Source organism: Ictalurus punctatus, chromosome 11 (genome assembly GCF_001660625.3).
Source record: "Ictalurus punctatus breed USDA103 chromosome 11, Coco_2.0, whole genome shotgun sequence".
NCBI lineage: Eukaryota > Metazoa > Chordata > Actinopteri > Siluriformes > Ictaluridae > Ictalurus > Ictalurus punctatus.
The window spans coordinates 21,102,097-21,123,233 of record NC_030426.2 but is presented as its reverse complement, the minus strand read 5'-3'; the positions used below and the strand labels follow the sequence as shown (position 1 = coordinate 21,123,233).

Genomic DNA, 21,137 nt, shown 5'->3' with positions numbered 1-21,137 from the left:
TAATTATTACTAGAGTACATCTGGGATTTTAGTCCTGTCCAATTGTCAGTAATTATTACAGTATGCATAGACTATAAAATGGATACTATGCATACAGTATAGTATATATCTTCTTGGTTTCATCCGAGTGCTGAAGTCATTGTCTGCAAAGAGCTTACAAAGCATGTACAGGATCTTATTGTCGAAAGGTATCAATCAGGAGAAGGGTAGAAAAGAATTTCCAAAACATTAGATGTATCACAGAGAACCGTGATGGCCATCATCAAAAAGTGGAGAAAATGGGGCACTGCTGTCACATTGCAAAGAACAGGATGTCCCTCCCACATTGACATAAAGACATGAAAATTTGCACATGATTCAAAAAAGATATGTTTGGCACAAAACCAAGACAGCTTATCATCCAAAGAATCCTACAACCATGTTGAAGCATGGTGATGGCAGGATCATACTATGGGAATGTTTCTCTTTAGCTGGGACTGAGGCTCGAATCAAGATAGAGGGAATCATGAATAGCTCCAAATACCAATCTACTTTGGCACAAAACCTCAAGGTCTCCGTTAGATCTGGAGAGTTTTTGCAAGGAAGAGTAGAATAAAATTGTCAAATGAAGATGTGCTAAGTTGGTAGACTCGTACCCAAAAAAGACTGAGTGCTGTATTACAAGTAAAAGGTGCTTTAACTAAATATTAGTTTTCTCCTTTTTCTTTTTTTCCCCTAAAATGTTTATAATTGTTTCTCACTTAAATTTTGTTATTTTCTAAATCCCATTAAAGGTGGAAAAAGATCTGACATGATTTATCTTTATCTTTATCTTTTTTTTTTTTTACATCACAGAAAGCTGCAATTTTAACAAGTGTATGTAGATTTTTTACATCCACTGTATGCCTGGAAATCTTATCCCCTCTGAATACAACTTCAGTTAAGCAAACTGAAATGCATAAAGCTCCTCATAATGAGAAAAATTGCCAGTCATAAATAAAAGGAAAAATAGTGTATGATTTGTTCGACAGAGTAGCTGCACCTCATTTGGCCTGTGAGGTGAACGGCTCATCATAAAGGTTTAATGGGCCATCTTTGATTCTGTTTGAACTTAATGAGATCATCAGTCTCAATTTTACGATCCCTTGGCAGCAATTTCACTATAACTGTGTTGGCTCCGTTCCTCCTCTGCTACGAGTCTTTAATGTATGCAGTAAACAACACTCAAATAATATTAGTTTCTCTGCAGTGCAATAATCTAACGTTTGGTGTCTGAAGTGAATGGAAATGCAACCTACTTTTATAAACTATGGTAAGTCAAGCTAGAAAGAGAAAATAACATTGCACATTTGATAGATAATTGACAATAGATTGAGTATTTCTCTTGCATGGATTTTCTGGCACTGCACAGCAACAAGCACAAGAAACCAATGATAACCTTCGGCTTTGTCTTTTTGTGCAATTGTGGTAGACTGAGGAATATTTTTTGGAGATCAGGTCCTTCTCTTCATTTTGCTTCATGTTCTTAACAGGTTCTTAAATGCCTCTTCCTCTCATTCTAGCTCTTGGAACAAGGCCCAAGCAGGCCCAAGTCCCAATTGATACTCTACAAACATTGCTGGGCTTCTCCGAAGTAACTCAATATCTCTTTTGTGTCTGAGCATAAGTGGTAGTTGAGGACAGATCTGACATTTAGCTAGTCTGTCAGCCTGTCAGGGAGGGGTAGCATGTCTTGTTTTCATCCACGTTTTGAAAGAAATGAATCACAGATACATGAGCTTTAAAAGATTACAATTCACACCTCGCTAGTCCTAACATTGTCAGAGATGACAACTGTTTTCATCTGAATTATGTATGAATTAGGCTTTATATTTAATAAGAATAACTTAAATGTTGTACATGAGCATATAGGTTAGATTGTTTTGAAAGCAAATTAAATCAGAACAAACAAAATCAGTAATATTGGTGCATATCTTTTATCTGTATCTTACACAGACCTTTGGTGTGTATCTTTTACTGAGAAAGGTACATGTAGTCTACTGTAACAGGTAATTACCCAATTATGAAACTTTTTTTAAGATACACTTTATCCATGTTTCCAAGTGAACATTATATATTAAAGGTACAAAAGATAAGGTACCACTGCGATGACAAGGAATAGTTTAGTATTCATTTCTATTCAGAGAGTGTATATACAGCTACACAAAATTGACATTTTTGTCCCCATAGATACTGACATTATTGAAGAATGTAACACAGAATTAGAACCTGAAGATCAGTGCGCTGTCTACAAGAGAAAAGCAAGCCATTTGAAGCTGAGGAAAGGGGGAAAATCAGCCAGGGTTTGCACAAACATTGGGCATAGCCAATACAACAATTTGGCATGTCCTAAAAAGAAAGAAACCAATGGTGTACTGAGCAACAGACAATGAATGGGTCAGCCAAGGAAAACAACAACAGCAGCAGCTGATGCCATGCCAGAAACATTTGTGAGAGCTGTGAAGAAAAACCCCAAAACAACAGTCAGTGACATCACCAATAACCTCCACAGGGCAGGCGTGAAGGTACAGTATCACAATCCACTATTCGAAGTAGACTCTGAGAGCAGAAATATAGAGGTCATAACACAAGGTGCAAACCACTCGTCAGCAGTAAGAATCAGAAAGCCCGATTGGAATTCACAAAGAAATACAGAGATAAGCCACAAAAGATCTGGAACCAAGAGTAAGTTCTACCGAAGTGATGGAAAGGCCTAAGTGTGAAGAAAGGATCTGCTCATGATCCAAAACATATAAGCTCATCTGTGAAACATGGTGGAGGTAGCGTCATGGCTAGGGCTTTCATGGCTGCTTCTGGAACAGGCTCACTAATCCTGACATCATGATGAAAATCACGATGGTAGCAACAGACTGAATTCAGAAATTTACAGGAACATTTTGTCTGCCAATTTACAGAGAAATGCATCCAAATTAATCAGGATGAACTTTATCATGCAGCAAGACAATGATCCAAAACATATTGCCAACTCAACAAAGGCTTTTATCAGGGGAAAAGTGGAAGGTTTTATTCATTCAATCACCAAATCTTAACCCATTTGAGCATGTGTTTCACCTCCTGAAGAGGAGACTGAAAGGAGAGACCCCCTGAAACAAACAACAACAACCTGGAAAAACATCGCAAAAGAAGAAACCAGCAATTTGGTGATGCCAGTGAGTCCCAAGCTTCATCCAGTTAAGTAGGGAATATGCAACCGAAAATTAAGTGTTATTTGTTTTTATTTACTTCAAGACTTATCTGTTCCTATAGTTTTTGCTCACCTAAAAATTGGTTTGTCTGATACAAAAGGTTCTATGTTTTATGTTGTTCAACACATTTCGATGTAAACACCAGGAAAGAAAAGCTGGAATCTTAAACTCTCGTCTCAGGTCCATCTTTTCATCTCAAACCCAAATGTCTTTGGTGTATAGTGCAAACAACTGAATTGGCCTTGAAGTTCTAATAGTTTCGGAGGGGACTGGATTTCAAAATGAGTTTTAAAGGTATGATGACTTTCCCAATTGTAGGATACATACTAAATTCACCCTTGAAGTAGCTCACTCCAGTGACAAGCGTTTGTTCCATAAAGGGTACAGTTTATCACATGTTTTTCTCTTGTATCAAGACTGTATCAAAAGTAATAAACCTGAGAGCATTGATGTATTAGACATGCCACTTACTGTGTCCATTGACATTTACCACCATATAAAAAACTCAATAGGGCAGAACTATCAGATAAGCGGACCTTCATGAGTGAAATCTGGTAAAAATCTGCCAAGCAGAAGACAGAGCAGAGTGTCAATGGCATGCTAGCAGATTCAGTGGCCTTTTCACTTTCAACGGCTCTCATTCTCATATCTTTTCTCACCTGTCAAACACATGCCTCATTCACACTTCATTCCTGGGTGACTCTCACTGTGTTAAAGTCTTTTCCCAAACAAAAGCCACTTTACGGAGGAATGTGACATGAGCAATGAACCTTTCCTCCCTCAGTGCAGACTCCACTTCAGCTGATAGACCACTGACAGCTAATATAGTGGCACTTATTTAGTTCTGGGGCCAGTGGAAACAAAATAATTTGCTCTATCCCCATTTTTACTATAGTTCACAAACTGCTCTGAAACCCATGGGGGTATTTCTGTGTGTACCTCTTCAAGGAGTGTGAGATGTTTGACAAGTTTGTAATGTCCAGACAGTATTTAAAGCCAATCAGATAAATTTCTGCAAAGAAGAATAATACCAAAATCAAATCAAGGTAACTATGCATATGTCAAAGTAATCGCTGAAAATAACTTCCAACAACAATGAATCCTACATATCATATGCAGGGCTAAAATATTCTCTTTGCTGTAAAATCCCAGTGTACCCACAATTAACAAAGCCTGACATTTTAATCCTAATGTATATTATTTTTCTGATAGCTCATGTTTTGGTTCAATGTGCAGTATTCACTTTTACTGCAGAGTCCACAATATGGATTCTCAGGAATGCTTCAATATCACTTCAGTATGTTATACATTATAAACAGCAAAGTTGAATTCTCACTTCTGATTGGTCAGAAGGTGTTGCTTAATTTTCTATAACAGTAGGCTGGGTAGTGCTTTGACCAATGAACAATGTCACAAAACAGCTTTACAGAAATCTGGATAGAAAATTTTAACCAAATTTTATAATGTATAAATTGATCCCTAATGAGTAAGCCAGAGATGATGGTGGCAAGGTAAAACTCCCTGAGATGACAAAAGGAAGAAACCTCGAGTGGAACCAGACTCAAAAGGGAACCAGTCCTCTTCTGGGTGACACCAGATAGTGGAATTATAAATAGATTCTCATTATAATAACTATAGAGTCAAAATGTGCAAAACTGTATTAAAAGGAAATTGAGTGTGAGCATCATTGGAGTTTTGATTTTAAGTATATTGTATCAAAATGAAGTTATTAATTAATTGTTCTAATATGTCATCGTTTCTAGAGTACCTTACACGGAGGATGCTCCACATAAAGTTTGTTTTTATTATTTAAATTCTGTAAGTGTAATTGTTGATGTTGTGAAGTTTCCTGTGTGGAGAGGTTTATTTAGCATTTTTGGAAGGAGTTGCGAGTACCAGAGCGTTGCAACAGTCAGAAGTAATGCTTTAACTTTAAGTTTTCTGACACAGGTAAGTCTTCAGGACAGAGAATTCTGAGTCCTTGCAATTTATTGGTAACATGACAAGCTGCGTTTTTGGTCTTATTTTCTTAAAGAAAGAGAAAGAAGAGAGGATGATGAAGGAACAACAATTTAAATTACTGTGTAATTTATTCCTTACTTAACCCAAACTAGTATGAAAATATTATAAGTTGTGAATACAGCAGTTATTTGGCAACAGTCTGTTAGTGCTATTATGTATTTATGTATTTACATTATGTATTTTATGTTCTCATGTCCTCACCTTAGTGGTTAACACGATTGCCTCACACTTCCAGGGTTGGGGGTTCAATTCCCAGGGAGTTTGCATGTTCTCCCCATGCTGTGGGGGTTTCCTCCGGGTACTCTGGTTTCTTCCATCAGTTCAAAGGCATGCATGGTAAGCTGATTGGCTTCCCCAAGGTGTCCGTAGTGTATGTGTGAATGTGTATGTGATTGTTCCCTGTGATGGATTGGCGCCCCGTTCAGAGTGTACCCCGCCTTGTGCCCCATGCTTCCTTTGATAGCCTCCAGGTTCCCCGTGACCCTGTAGGATAAGTGGTATAGAAAATGGATAGGTGTCCTCACCTTATATTGGTAGGTGTTACCTGCTTCTCATTAATAACTAGTGTTTCAGGAAATGTTCAGGCTATGTAGTAATTAACAAAACGATTGTTACACTCTCAAACCTCAATCTCACTCACATTTCAATTCATTGTCTCAACACAAGACCTACCTCATAAATGACTGCTCTTAGGTATGTGTTCAGTATACAGATCTATTTTACAGTACAAAGCAGTCCAAAGTCATCACTGCTCAACTGAATGGCGATGGTGACAGGAACCAAAAGGAAACAGACAGTAAGCCTAGCTCTGGATTGATCCGGGGCCCTAGAGCTGAGCACCACTGTTTCGAGCACTCTACACTAAATACAATGTGAATATAAAGACTATAAAAAGAATAAGATTAAGATTAGGGGTTAGCACCATTTGTACATTATCAAATGATTGAAATGCAATCACATCACCCTGGTTTGTTTGAAGTCGTACTAATTTCTCAGTCTGAAATCAACTTATCACTCCTTTAGCCCAGTATTCAGCTTTAGACATGTCTACTATACATTATTTAATAAAAGCACAGTATCTTTCTTTAATAAAAAAATACACTTCACATACAGAATGAAAGAGAATACAGAAGAGGCATTTAATAAGTTTTCTCTTAGCAGCTCAGAATGCTAAAGGTCTGGTAAAAAAAAAAAATTATAAAATAATAATAATACACATGAAAGTAAAACGAAAAAGATAAAAAAGAGATTGCCTGATGCTACATCGATTTCATGTGGTATAGTTCTCAAGTTAACAACCTTACTGAAGAAGTGTGTAAAATGAAAATGACCTGGGCTTTGCCTGAACTGACCTGTTCTGAATGTGAATTCATTTGACTAATGTTCTTCTAAACAAATCGAAGGCTTGAAAACCCTTGAGGACACACAGTTACTGAAAACGAAACCATTTATAGGACAATAACAACAGTCGCAATTATGTTTTCTCTTCTTGCCACATGCAGCATTAATGAATAGTTTTGTGAAATTACATTGTTTTATTCTCAGCTGGAGGCGAGTGCTAAAAGATGACACGCTTATATGGAAAATAAGACTCGAGAAATTGTTTCACACAGAATTCTACTCACTGCTTATGGGGATGACAAGATATTTATAACTTATGCAAAAAGAGAGCATCATTCACTCATTTTCAGCAGAAGCACATCAATGAATGTCCAAACGGACATCTTAGGCTATAAGGGCATCTCGTTTTATTGCCCACACACACACATTTGGCTAATCATCCTTACTAATGTGCCAGTACTATAATCAATTCCGCGTTCACTCAAAGCAACAATATAATGATTAATCCACAGCATTTATTTGAGAATAAATTAGGTGAATGGAGAGAGAGAGAGAGAGAGTGAGAGAGAGAGAGAGAGAGAGAGAGAGATTGAGATTATAATTGCTGGCTACTGTCCTCTAGTGGCTTAAAGTATTCTGAGTGGTATAGAAATATCAATAAGAAAATACACGATTATAAGGCTAAAGAATAGCTAGTAAGATTATTCTATCATGGCATTATCATTAGATGTTAATAAGTCAGTGATAAGATCAGGCGAGTGCCAAGCTTTAAGAAATTAACTTCAGTATTCTGATTTCAGAGGCTACTGAGAACTTCAAGCTGTAGCAGTAAAACCTAAACACAGATTTTTTAAGTATGTGATAATCAGCATCTGTATAATCTCCCACTGTTTAATGTTTGTAATATTATATCTTACTTGTTATTAATGATGACTGATTGTGATGTTAGACGTGAGGCTAATATGTAATATTTATCACTAGCTGGACAATAAAACTTTTAGAGTTGTGCAATGCATTATGTCATAAGGTTTCTTCAATGGCATAATACGAATAATATGGGCCAAAGTATTATAGAGTCATGTGAAAAAATAAGGCTTTTTTAAATTTTATTTAAAAAAAACGTATTTGGACAAGCAAACATTTGATCCTCTTTGAAACAGAGTCTATTAATAAAGCTGATACCCTCTATAAAATGACATGTATAATTGACATTTTGTAGTAATTTTCACAATTTAAATTAACAGAAAAAAAAAACAGATCAGTCACATGGAAAAAGTAAGCCCCCCCCTAAATTTATCACTTCTTCAAATCCATCAAATTAGAATCAGTGTTCAGGATTGGGTGCTAGTGATTAGAACCTGCTTATGGAGTGCAGGTGAAACTGGTCTTATTTATACCCCTCTCATATCTAGTGTCTGGTGTTCCCTTTGCTATCGAGGTGTGTGGTGTCATAACGCCAAGATCTAAAGATAAGGGCTTCAGAAAAAAAAAGTTGTGGATGCCTTTGAGTCTGGCAAGGGATTTAAAAAGATCTGCAAATGATTTGAAATACATCATTCCACTGTAAGGAAAGTCATCTACAAGTGGAAAGATTTCAAACGACTGACATTTTGTCCAAGACTGGCCGTCTCAGCAAATTCAGCCCAAGAGCAGACCGTCAAATTCACAAAGAAGTCTCCAAGATCCCCAAAATTTCATCACAGGATCTGCTAGTAAGTCTTGCAATTGTTGAGTTCAAAGTGCTTCTACAATCAGAAAAAGATTGCACAAATTTGACCTGCATGTGCCAGAAAAAAGCCATGAAAAACAGGTCTACAGTTTGCCAATGAGCATATAGGCAAAGAGCAGGCCTTTTGGAATAATGTGCTCTGGACAGATGAATCAAGGACATAGTTGTTTGGCCGCAGTAACAGCAGACATGTTTGGCGCTGACCAAAGGCAGCTTTTCAGGAGAAGCACCTCATACCAACTGTGAAGCACGGTGGTGGAAATGTTATGGTTTGGGGTTGCTGTGCTTCCTCGGCGACTGGACAGCTTGCATCCATTGATTCAACTCTGAATTCTGCATCATATCGAAGACTGCTTTAAGATAATATGAGGCCATCTGTCCAAAAATGGACAGAAATGGAAGGTTATGGAATGGCCTAGACAAAGCCTGGATTTGAATTCCATTGAAATGTTGTGTGAGGATTTGAAACAGGCAGGACATGCAAGAAAACCCTCAAACATCTTACAACTGAAAGAATATTACATGGTTGAGTGGTCAAAAATTCCAGCAAGCCTCGTGGACAATTATGCAAAATGCCTACAATAAGTTATTTCTGCTAAGGGCGGCAATGCTAGCTTCTGAGGCCAAGGGTGTACGTACATTTCTGTTGAATAAATGATTGAAAAAACTAATTTTCCTTGTGGTTTTGTACAAGTATATCAACTTCATTAATAGGCACTGAACCTCAAAGAGGACCAAATGTTGGCTTGTCCAAATAATGTCAAACATGGAAAAACAATTTCCATGGGGTGTACTTATTTTTTCACATGACTGTATATACAAATACATAAAGGCAGATGCATTCACAAAGTCCATTTATATCACCTTCCTACTCATTATGAATACGATGTAGACAGTGTTGATAAACTGTTCCTGCCTCAGGAACTCAAAGGATGCATCAGGAACACTTTCCCATGACTAGGTGGCATGTGTACTGGACCCCGGTGAGTGTACTCGGAATTATCATTGTTATCAGTATGACCGGGTTTTATCTAACAAATTTGTCTACCAGATTTTTCTATCCTTCAACAGCTGTGTCTGTGGGGGAGTGCTATGGTGGTAGAATCACCCTCAAAGTGGGCAAATGCTGTACATTTGATAACAGGGGCATTTATCTGAAGACACACATGCTCATAGACTCACAGGCTTCTTTGTGTATGAGATAGTGACGTGCATGTTGTGTGTGGAGACAACAGGTCAATAGGCACCATGTGTTTGGATTTGAGAACAGATTGTGGTTTTGGATGACTGCTTGTCACAGACACAGTGGGGGTTCCAGACTTGCTGAATATTTTCTCGCAGTCTTAGTACTGCAAGAGTGATAGCACATGTGTTCTAAATGATTATGAACATGGCAAGTGCTTTAAAATGTAAATAATTATTCATCATGATGTTATAGTCACCTATATCATGCAGCTATGTAAGGACAGTACAATGCCTAGAGCAAAATTAGAATAACAAATGCACCCTTAGCAATAAAATCTATTGATTACTTTTGAACACGATTTTAGAAATAAATCAGTCCATTATAAAAGCATGTGCACACTTAAGGTACCAGTTAATTATTATTATTATTGTTGTTGTTGTTGTTGTTGTTGTTTATTTTTATTATTATCATCATCATCCTTATCATCAACATTATTATTATTATTATTGCTGTTGTTGTTTATTTTTTATCATCATCATCCTCATCATCAACATTATTATTATTATTATTATTATTATTATTATTATTATTATTATTATTATTATTATTGTTATGAATTTTTTTCAGTTATTTGTCTATTTGTTTTACTCTTAAATTTTGTTGGTTTCAAAGCCACGTTGAAGATGCAAAAATGTCTGATATGATTTAGCTTTCCAGCTTTACATGACAACAACCTACAATTTCTCTTTATTTTATTTATAATACATTCTTAAATCTAAATAATTAATCAGAAGCTAATCCAATAATTAAAATACTCAATAATTCTTCTCATGTTTCCATTACATTTCCATTATAACTCATAAACAACATGTTTTAAAGTGGTGAAAAGAACCGGTTTCTAATTACACTCATGAAGAAAAGTGTGTGGTTTAAACTATTATTAACCTAATACATCTTAACTACATTTTTCAGTAATAGTTCATCTCTATTAACATACATCTGACTTTAGACACTGTACAACACACAGCATTTATTTATTTTTTTTTATAAATTAACCACAAATACATGAATATAACAAGATTAAATAGCTCCCATTATTTCTAAATAAAAACACCCGAATCATGTGTCTAATTAACTTTAGTGTGTGTGTGTGTGTGTGTGTGTGTGTGTGTGTGTGTGTGTGTGTGTGTGTGATAATTATTTGAATACAATGACTATATAACCAACAGCATAACTACTTAAAAGTTCCTGCTGTGATTTTAACATCTGGAAACGTCTGGACAGCCTCAGCCAACAGAAGACAAACCTCCACTCATATTGCTTGAAACTTTCTGCCCATGTGAGTCACGTTCTGTTGTTGATGGTCAAACATGGATACCCTAAAGATTAGCACTTCCCCAAAACAGCTTATGCTCAACTCTGACCTTTGTTCCAGTGGATAGTCTCACCTGTATACTGTAGATTTTTAACCTAAGAAGTGCTGCTGTCACATCCTTTTATACTGAACATCCTTTCAACACACTTCGTACTGTTTGTCTTTATAGGATAGTTGTAAAACAACAATGATTTATAATCCCACTGTTCAGTGTCACTCAGAAGATGACAGGTTCCCTTGAGTCTGGCTCCTCCCAAGGTTTCTTCCTCACATCATCTCAGGAAGTTTGTTTTTCTCTCACCACAGTCACTTCTGGCTTCTTCATTAGAGATCAAAATCTACATCCAAATTTCTACAAAGCTGCTTTGTGACAATGTCTATAGTTAAAAGCGCTACATAAGTGTACAGATAAAATGGATACAACTTCACAAACAGCCGCCAGTCAAGAGATACAGTACTTGAGGGTGTAGATACCATTTATGAGAATAATCTTTTCTTAATACATAACTCTGGGAGATTTCTTCTTATTCTGTTATTTTGTCTTCCTCTGTAATGATAAAATAATAAAATCTCAATAAAACCTCATTCTGATGTTTGTTTTCCCTTCAAAAACAGGTGACTAATGAACAAATCTGATCCAGTAAGTTCTGGGGACACAAAACTATTGCTTTAGAAAGACAAGATTGGAAATACAGAAGGTTGTGAAACTGGGTAAGACTAGTGGGGAATTAGATTGGAATTGGATGAAGGGTAAACTAAATAAATAGGAAAGAAATTATTTAACAAGACTTTGTAGTTAGCTATTTTTCTCTGAAACACAATTCAGGAAACACCTTTATTTATTTATTTATTTATTTATTTATTTATTTATTTTCACTTCTGAGACAAATGCGCGTGTTTAAAACAATAAGTAAAAGAAAAATAAAACAATTTTCCATTTACCCCAAAATGTTTCATGTCCAAAGTATTATTTGTTCATTTTGAACAGGAGCTACAAGCCTAATGTAGCTTAGCAGTTGAAGTCAAAAGTTAGTTAGTTAGTTATAATTACATTTACATAGCTCTTTTCTAGAAACTCAAAGCACTTTACATAGTAATGAGGGGGGAGATCTCCTCAACCACCACCAGTGTGTAACATCCATCTGGATGATGCAACGGCAGCCATAGTGCACCAGAACACCCTCCACACACCAGTTATTAGTGGAGAAGATAGTGATGTAGCCAATTCAGAGATGGAGATTATCAGGGGGTCATGATAGAGAAGGGCCAATGGGGGAATTTCGGCAGGATACCAGGGTTATACTCCACTCTTTTATGAGAAGTGTCATCTGAAATAAGGTTCTGTTTTTACAGTACAGTGTTCCCATCACTATGCTGGGGTATTAGGACCCACACAGACCACAGGGTGAGTGCCCCCTGCTGGCCTCTCCAATACCACTTCCAGCAGCAACCTTAGTTTTCCCCAGGAGGTCTCGCATCCAGGTACTGAGCAGGCTCAACCCTGCTTAGCTTCAATGGCAAACCAGGCGAGAACAGCAGGGTGATACCCCCAAGCACCTTCACAAAATTTTGAGAAATTTATAGGTACACAAGTTACACATAGCACTTCATAAGAGTGTAACTCTAACTTTAAATTGGAATTCGAGCAATTCAGTTTGAGGGAATTTTGAATGGCATATGTTCTTCATAATTAAGAAGCCGTATTAGAAAGGGGCTTCTTCATTGTTTTAAAACAAATGAACTGAGCATTCAATTGGTCCTATAAGAAGTAGACACCTTACCTTTTCTAAGGTGTACTAAAGGTATCTACTTTTTTTTTTTTTTTTTTTTTAAATATATTTGAATAAGAAACGATCATCCAAATTACTTACAATGCAGTAATGTGCTTTCAAGGTGGCATTTACTCAGGGTTTTTAGTGCTGCGATGTCCTTTTGTCCATTTATATAGAGAGTAAATGTTTCATACAGTATCAGGAAGCAGTTAAACAATCCCAAACAGACTAAAACATACAATTTGCACTGATTTATTAACTACATGTATAGTTTACTATACCTTTAGATAGCATCAATAAATAACTGGCAACATTCATTGTTTTTAACTTCTACTTAAAGTGGATTTTGAGTAAGCACATCTGTAAATTGGTGTGTTAGTGGTATTATTGTTGTTGTTGTTATTATTATTAGTAGTAGTAGTAGTAGCATTGAAGTTTAAGTCATTATTTAGGTTAATTAAGTCATTTGTAAGTGTAGGTTAAGGGTCTTACAAACATTATTTTATGTCTGATTATTCTGAGTCCGCTACAAAACGTCCTTCCATTCATTCATGCTCAGTATCCTGGTCACGTGAGTAAGTGTAGAGGCTCGACTAATGTTACGTGTGTCTCGCGCGAACTCTAGTGGAGCAGAAACGTCATAACCACGTTTGTGGTTGCCAGGCAACTGCAAACTCGAAATCAGAATCGGCATAAGTACAAGAAATAAAAGACTGTTGATAAGAGTAGAAAGCTCGGAATCAGAATCAGTACAAGAACTAAAGGAGCATTAATAAGAAAGTTACGAGAATGAAAAGAAGACAACAAGCGGAAACAACAATGGCAGCGAAAACTAAAGCGAAAGAGAAAGAGCCCGTGGATATCGTTCACCAAAACGCTATTCATGTGGAGACAATCCAGAAGGAAAAGCGGTGTGAGAAGCTTTATACCGAGTTCACCATCAATCCTTTCAAAAAGTGTAAGTGGATTTATTTTTTTTGGTCGTTAACTGAGTGCTAATGTTGTTGTTGTTGTTGTTGTTGTTGTTGTTGTGGTTTTAGGTTAATTAAAATAATGGTTCTCTGTGAATAGTTGCTACGGAAGCCCTAAGCGGTCATGCGTTATTAATTTAATTTCTGTTGTTTTCTCGACTTAATTTTCTCACAACGTGATTTTATTGCGTAATTTTATCCTGCTTTGACTACGTTTACATGGACAACAATAATCCGATATTTACCCGATTAAGACAATATTGTGATTAAGGCGTTTACATGGTAGTTTCTTAATCGGAGTATTGTCTTAATTGGGTAAATATCGGATTATTGTTGTCCATGTAAACGTATAGTTTGTGAACGGAACTGGTGTTACATGCACATTGGCATCTTCGCCATCATAAATGTAGTAATCGCCCTCTGTAGAGATGGACTTCATGTCCTCATTAAGAGAGAGCAATGTCCCCTTAATGTAGAAGTGGTCAATCCTGCAGGGATGACATATTTTTGTAGGACAACCCCGAAGTTAGCATCACCCTTGTTCCCTTGACAAAAATCCAATTGGGTTTTGCCATTAGCTTTTGGATTATTGGAGAAAATAAACTCTGCGACCAACCAAAGTTTATGATTCTTACATGTTTCGTTCATTAAGGTAAGATTCATAAGATTTTGAAGCCTAGGTACAATCGCCAGAAGTAAAAATCCAATGCTAGGCTATTAAATAAAAAAAATTAACAATGCATGGCCGCTTTGGGTTTCCGTAAATTGCCAAGGGATCCATGATTTTTCAAAATGTTCTTACAGAAAATGACGATCCACCATTATCAAAGTTATTATAAAACAACTTTCACTAAAAACATGGCCTAATGATTTCACAACTGATTACAAACACTTATTTACAGTACGTTTGCAAAATACATTATGATCCATTATTTACAGTTATACAGTACTTTATAAATCATTGTTTACACTGGCAAAATGTAAATATATATATCTCAGAAGTTCAATGCAATTAATTCACACATAAACATTCATATCAATTTACAGCAAATTTACACTTCACACCTCGTCAAATACTCAGTAAAGCCCACGGGTGTTTATTTTACAATCTGTTTGAAAACCGTCTCAGCAGGGATATAGCACTGATTAATAACCATTTTACGCCTCGTTTTCCAGATTTTGTAATTAACCATGCATATAACGAACCAGTCAAATTCTTTTACTTTTTTTTTTTTTTGCAGAGATTTGATCAAAAATTCCATACCTTGTGGTTTTCTCACACGTGTTTATATCCAATCCTATGTTTTTAATTTTATTTGCCATAGCACTGAGCATGCGCAGTGCGTTAACAGGTGATCAATGGTTTCATCCTCATTACAGTTATTGACAGGACATACTTTCATGGTAACAAAACAGCTCCATTTATCCACACACCGAACAGCTAGCCTACCTAGACTAATTAGCCATACCACATCACGAATGTTTTCTGAGATGTCTTAGCACATTTGCGTAGCACCTCTGGGGTTGGGGGTTTGCAAGTTTCCCCAGCGTTTTGGGGGTTTCCTTCCCAAATGTCTTCCACCAAGGACATGTGTTGCGATTGTGCCAGGGCTGTGATGTTAAATTTATGTCCAGGGTGTCCCCCACCTTTTGCCCAGAGTTCCCTGGTATAGGCTCCAGGCTCCCCGTGACCCTGTGTAGGATAAGCGATACATTATCTTCAGACAAAATTTATTTTACAGTTATGCAAGGGGTACTTGACTAAAAAAGGTTTGAAAACTGCTGAATTTAAAAGATAGAATCAATATTATACTTTTATATGTATTATACATTTTGACTAGGTCTGTGAAGAGGTGTAAGTTTAATTTTTCAGTCCATTGCTCAAAAGAGGCCTGAATTGCACGATTCATTTCCCCAATATTTAGGTCAGTGTTTCTAAAACATTTTGCAGTCAGTGTCCCATTTTTGAAAATAATTTTTAAAGATATTATTTAGCTATTTATTAGATTAATATAGCTTCTTATTCCCGACCTTTCTACTCACAGAATATGTTTTATTAAATTTGTCATTAGATTCGTATAGTAATCTGTTGGCTCTTCGAGTAACCTGTTAAGTCTTCGAGTAACCTGTTGGCTCTTATAGTAATCTGTTGGCTCTTGTAGTAACATGTTGACTCTTATAGTAACCTGTTTACTGTTCGAGTAACCTGTTGACTGTTATAGTAACATGTTGACTCTTATAGTAACCTGTTAGCTCTTATAGTAACCTGTTGCCTGTTATAGTAACATGTTGACTGTTATAGTAACATGTTGACTGTTATAGTAACATGTTGACTCTTATAGTAACCTGTTGGCTCTTTTAGTAGCCTGTTGACTCTTTTAGTAACCTGTTTACTCTTATAGTAACCTGTTGGCTCTTTTAGTAGCCTGTTGACTCGTTTAGTAACCTGTTTACTCTTATAGTAACCTGTTGACTCTTATAGTAACCTGTTGACTCTTATAGTAACCTCTTGACTCTTATAGTAACCTCTTGACTCTTATAGTAACCTCTTGACTCTTATAGTAACCTGTTGACAGGTCACTTGAACCCAAAAACAAGTTGGCCTATAAATAATGTCAACAAGTTACTATAAGAGCTCAATAATAAATATGATAACTTTTATAATGGTGGCTTGTGATTTCCTATACTGTAGCTAAACTTGCAAAAAAAATAATAATCACAGACCGTGGCTGTGACCACAGGTTTGGACGTATAATGGAGGATATTCTACAGATGTCAACGTGAAAAGAGGTCTGGAGAAGTACACATTAAAATATGCAATGTTGAGTCAAAAGCTTCAGTGCTGAATAAATAATTCAATAAATGTTGAATTAACAGCTTTACTGTTTATTTTTGTAAGCATTAACTCTACACTTTTTGCTGTGAAAACTGCCTAATAGTTGTGAAGTGTTTATGATACTGCAAAATGATTACAAGTATTAATAACGATGTTCTACACTTTCTTTCAGTGCATATTTTACCTGATGGACCCATGTCAAGAAAAATGCATGAAGAGGTTGAGGAGGATCGTATGTACATCTTCATAGAATTTACATTCACACATCTGTATCTGGTAGCGTTTTGTTTACAGATTAGCAGTCATAAAGCTACAAATGTTTAATGAAGAGATGGAAAGTTTAGCAAGATTGTTTTAAATGGGTATTAAAATTGAAAACTAAACCTGAATTTGCTTTAAGTAATATACAGAGTGTCCCAGAAGTCTCCATACATAGGGGATATACATACTATGTTTGCCAGCATCATGTCAGCCGTGCCTTCCTCAGTGGATGTTCTTGGACGTCCATTTCTCGGTTGGTCCGCAACACTTTGTCTTTATGAATGTGTTAATAAGTTTGGCTTGTTAGTTACATTTCTAGACACTCAAAGTGGTTTACATTGTATGGGGGGGAAATCTCCTCAACCACCACTAGTGTATAACATCTACCTGGATGATGCAACAGCAGCCATAGTGCACCAGAACCCCCACAACACACCAGCTATTGGTGGAGAGGAGAGTGATGTAACCAATTCAGGGCTGGAGATTATTAGTGGGCCATGATAGAGAAGGGCCAATGGGGGAATTTCACCAGGACAGAAGGGTTATACCCTTACTCTTTTTAAAGATACGTGTCCTGAGATTTTTAATGACCACAGAGAGTCAGGACCTGTTTTTACAGTATAGTGTCCCTGTCACTATACTGGGGCATAAGCACCCCCTTCAAGCCTCCCTAATACCACTTCCAGCAGCAACCTTAGTTTTCCCCAGGAGGTCTCCCATCCAGGTACTAGCCAGGCTCAACCTGCTTAGCTTCAATTGTAAACCAGGCAAGAACTGAAGGGAGATATGGCTCTATCAATAAGTGTTGTGTTTGACGTTCTTGCCAGTGTTCATTTCTCCTATGTATGGAGACTTTTGGGACACCCTGTAGATATGTAATTTGTGTCAACTACAAGTTACACAAGAAAGCTCGGATGAGTTGAAGCAGTTTATTTTCTTCAATAAACACAACAATTAATGGGGGAAATTCAGCAGTAACAGTAACTGGGTAATGAAGCATTGTCTGAATGTAGCACAAATGGTGAAACCTTCATGTTACCTCCTTTGAAATTATAAGTGATGTAGTAAGATACATAATATTTGACCTGAAGAGTTGATTATTTCTGTATCATGATGTGACTGGAAACTGTGATTTGTAACTGTAGTGTTCTTTTTCTTAGCTTCTGTCACAGTGTTTGATTTATTTTTAAATGTTATGTTATTGCCTGACATGGTTCTTTCGAGAACCCAGAAGTTCATAGTCTAGCCATAAGTACACAAGTTCTACGTTTCTAGACTTCTCTTACTAAACTTACACTTAATTTAACTTTAATTAGCCTTTCTGTTTTACCCTACTAGAAAGGAAAAAATCTGGATTATGTACATAATTACCTTGGAATGTTATCATTTTAATGTTGAATGTAATGGTGTAATGTTATTTTTATGGCAGCTACTTTCCTGAAGCGCTTTCATGAAGCACAATCAGAACCAAGAAAGAAGTACACTCGTCCAATGACCACGTCTCAAGAAATTGGATGGATTTCCAATCCTCTGGTAGGGCTGTAAGGCATTGAAACATAATAGATACCTTGTTGTTCATTTAGAAAATAAAGTGAGCTAGTGTATGTCATCTAACACTGTAGAATGTGGCAGAGAATGGGAGAATATGTTGTATATAGACATTAAGACACCAACTTCACAGCACTTTACATTTCAGATTACTGCAGATCACAAAGACAGAAGACTGAACTTCCGACGGCACAAATCTGAAATCACCAAACACATGGAAGCTGCCTGGCGTCTGAAGGAAAAAAATCAGAACCGTTGATGAACCTTGACACATTTTTGTCTTTTTTCTGTAACTGCCTGAATAAAGATTACTTCTCTTAGACGAGTCCTAGCCATGCTATTGTCACTATAGATCACCACATCTCAATAACTAAAGTTAAGTATCTATGGAATAAATGACTGAAATTTATTCCATCATTCATCTTCAGTAAGAACATCATCCTGGTCTGGTTTGTGGTAGATCTGGAGCCTATCCAGGAACACTGGGCTCAAGGCAGGGATATACCCTGGATGGGATGCACACACTCATTCACACATGGGGCAATTTAGCATAGCCAATCCATCTACAGGTATGTTTTTGGAAGGTGGGAGGAAACTGGAGAACCTAGAGGAAACCCATGTAGACACTGGAAACAATTAATGGGCTTTAATGTCGTGGATTCTTTATATTTCTGGATTTCTTGAGTTATTACTCATGTCTGGTGAAAATTTCATGTGAGTAGCCTCATTGGAAAAATATTTACTGAAAAAATGTTGACGTGTCCAATACTTATTTCCGGCACTGTATATGCTGTTTATTAATAGTTTATTTCTACAAGGCAGCTCCTAATTAATATGCCGAAGGAGGTAAAGAGTAGATAAATGAGGAATAAAATATAATCAACAACAGGCTGCTGTGATAAAGCAGAAGTTACTGTTACCACCTTAAAGTTGATTCTTTTCCAATAACAGCATGTCCTGAAGTCATGAACAGCATGTCCTAACAGCATGTCCTGAAAATTGCCGTCTTATAAGACGGCAATTTTCCAGCAATTATTTTGTTTATTAATTAAAGCATCTCACATAAAAAAAATGGTTTAATGTTGTGGAACATCCACAAAGCAAGGTTATTACTTATGGTATAACAGCAATAAACATACAATAAACAAATACAATTCCCTCAACAGACTCTATCTTCTAGGGTTTGGTGCATGAGTTAATTGAAACCCATCCACTTTCCTAATGATTTCCTAATTCCAAATATTCTCCCTCATAATACTGACAATAATTTCAAATGCATAAACATTGGCAAACATGCTATAGAACATAAAAACTTCAAAACATTGTCCAAAATGTTATACAGTGAAGTAAAATGAAAAGAAAAAAAAAATGATTATAGTTGAATTAAAAGTTAACAGGTCTGTAGTTTTTAAATCTTTTTTTATTTTATTTTATTTTATATATCAGAGAAGGTAGTAGCATTTCGTTTTGCAGTGCAATTGTACTCTTCTGCACAATTTGGAGTGGGTTATTATGTGTTAATTATTTTAGGTGTGTTAATTAACTTTATTTTGGGGGGAAAAAAAACACCCTCTTATATTACATAAAAACAAACATCTACTTATAAAACACTCTGATGACATGAAGTCCTCTGAAACTCCTCATCCTGCAGGCCAACACAGTTACACTAACAGGCAATTGGTTAAATATTACCTAAATAAATTATATAGGGAAAGAAGTAATATTGATTGGAAAGTTAAATTCTAATCTCAATTCCCTGTTGGATACGTAGTGCACTACTAAGAGTACTATACTACTCTCTATACTGAACTTAAGGAAAGTAAGGAATCATCTGGGTTTAAGCTATGAACATAGTAATTTGACTGAACATGATTCAGCTTCACAGGGGCACTGAATCGTTACAACAATATTAGTGTTAGTAACTGTTAGCATTTATGTATGTTTTTCACAGATCTTGTGTGAGGTATCCACAAAGTGTCATGTCACCAAACTAGTGACTCCATTTCCCAGAATGCACTGCAAACTACAAACATGGCCGGCGACTACAACTCCCAATGTAACACACAGACACGAGGACTAATCAGACACAGCTAATCACATCACAATCACACCACACTATATAAGAGATTGTTCAGGCACTCCGTCTTTGAGAAGTAATATGCATAGTTGCTGTTGTTTTTGTCATTTACCAGCCTTGCGATTGTGGGTCACTGGTTATGATTCTGCCTTAACCTCAACCTTGATTTATGCCTTACCTACTATAGACTGTTTACCTGATTGCCTGACCTCCTGTCTTTGTTGTTTTTGCCTTATACTCTGGATCATATGCTCTTCAGTTATAAGCTCTTAACTGTGATTGCATCTGTCGAAACTGTCATTACGTGACAGATTACTTCGTCCACACCATGGATGCAGCAGTAGAGCGAGGAAAGCATCATGCCGTTTGATTCTGTGCGTTTTCCCCAGTGGTACCACCTGGATGTTTCGGCTTCCTTCGTTGGCTTTCCAACGAAGGTATATCCTCAATGTTATCTCCTGCAATGCCAGTTTTATTTTGCAAGCCTGGAGGTCCCCAAGCCCACAGAAGAGCAGTGGCTGGGATTCATGTCGTCCCAGCTCACTGGTCCTGTTCCTGCTAGAGGTCAACGAGGTGACCGCCCATGCCAAGTTCCCATCTGAGGTTGATGAGATGGTTTTCCAAGTCAAATTCCTGCTAGAAGTCAAGGAGCTGACAACCCCCCCCCCCCCCCCCCCCCGCAAGACATGTTCCAGTTGGATCCAATGAGATGACCTCCCAACACATGTTGCTGCTAAAAATCAACGAGACGGCCTCCCTAACCCTGTTCCTGTCTGTAGGCAACAAGACGACCTC

The 21,137-nt window shown here is 36.8% G+C and overlaps 1 protein-coding gene across 1 annotated transcript; it reads left to right on the top strand.

Moving 5' to 3' along the window:
- Nucleotides 1–13,308: 13,308 nt before the first annotated feature.
- On the top strand, nt 13,309–18,583 carry cfap144 (cilia and flagella associated protein 144). Its single transcript, NM_001200658.1, is given in 4 exon segments — nt 13,309–13,607; nt 16,629–16,688; nt 18,147–18,250; nt 18,414–18,583. Coding segments are annotated over 4 exon segments (444 nt in total). The 5' UTR covers nt 13,309–13,438; the 3' UTR covers nt 18,525–18,583.
- Nucleotides 18,584–21,137: the final 2,554 nt, after the last annotated feature.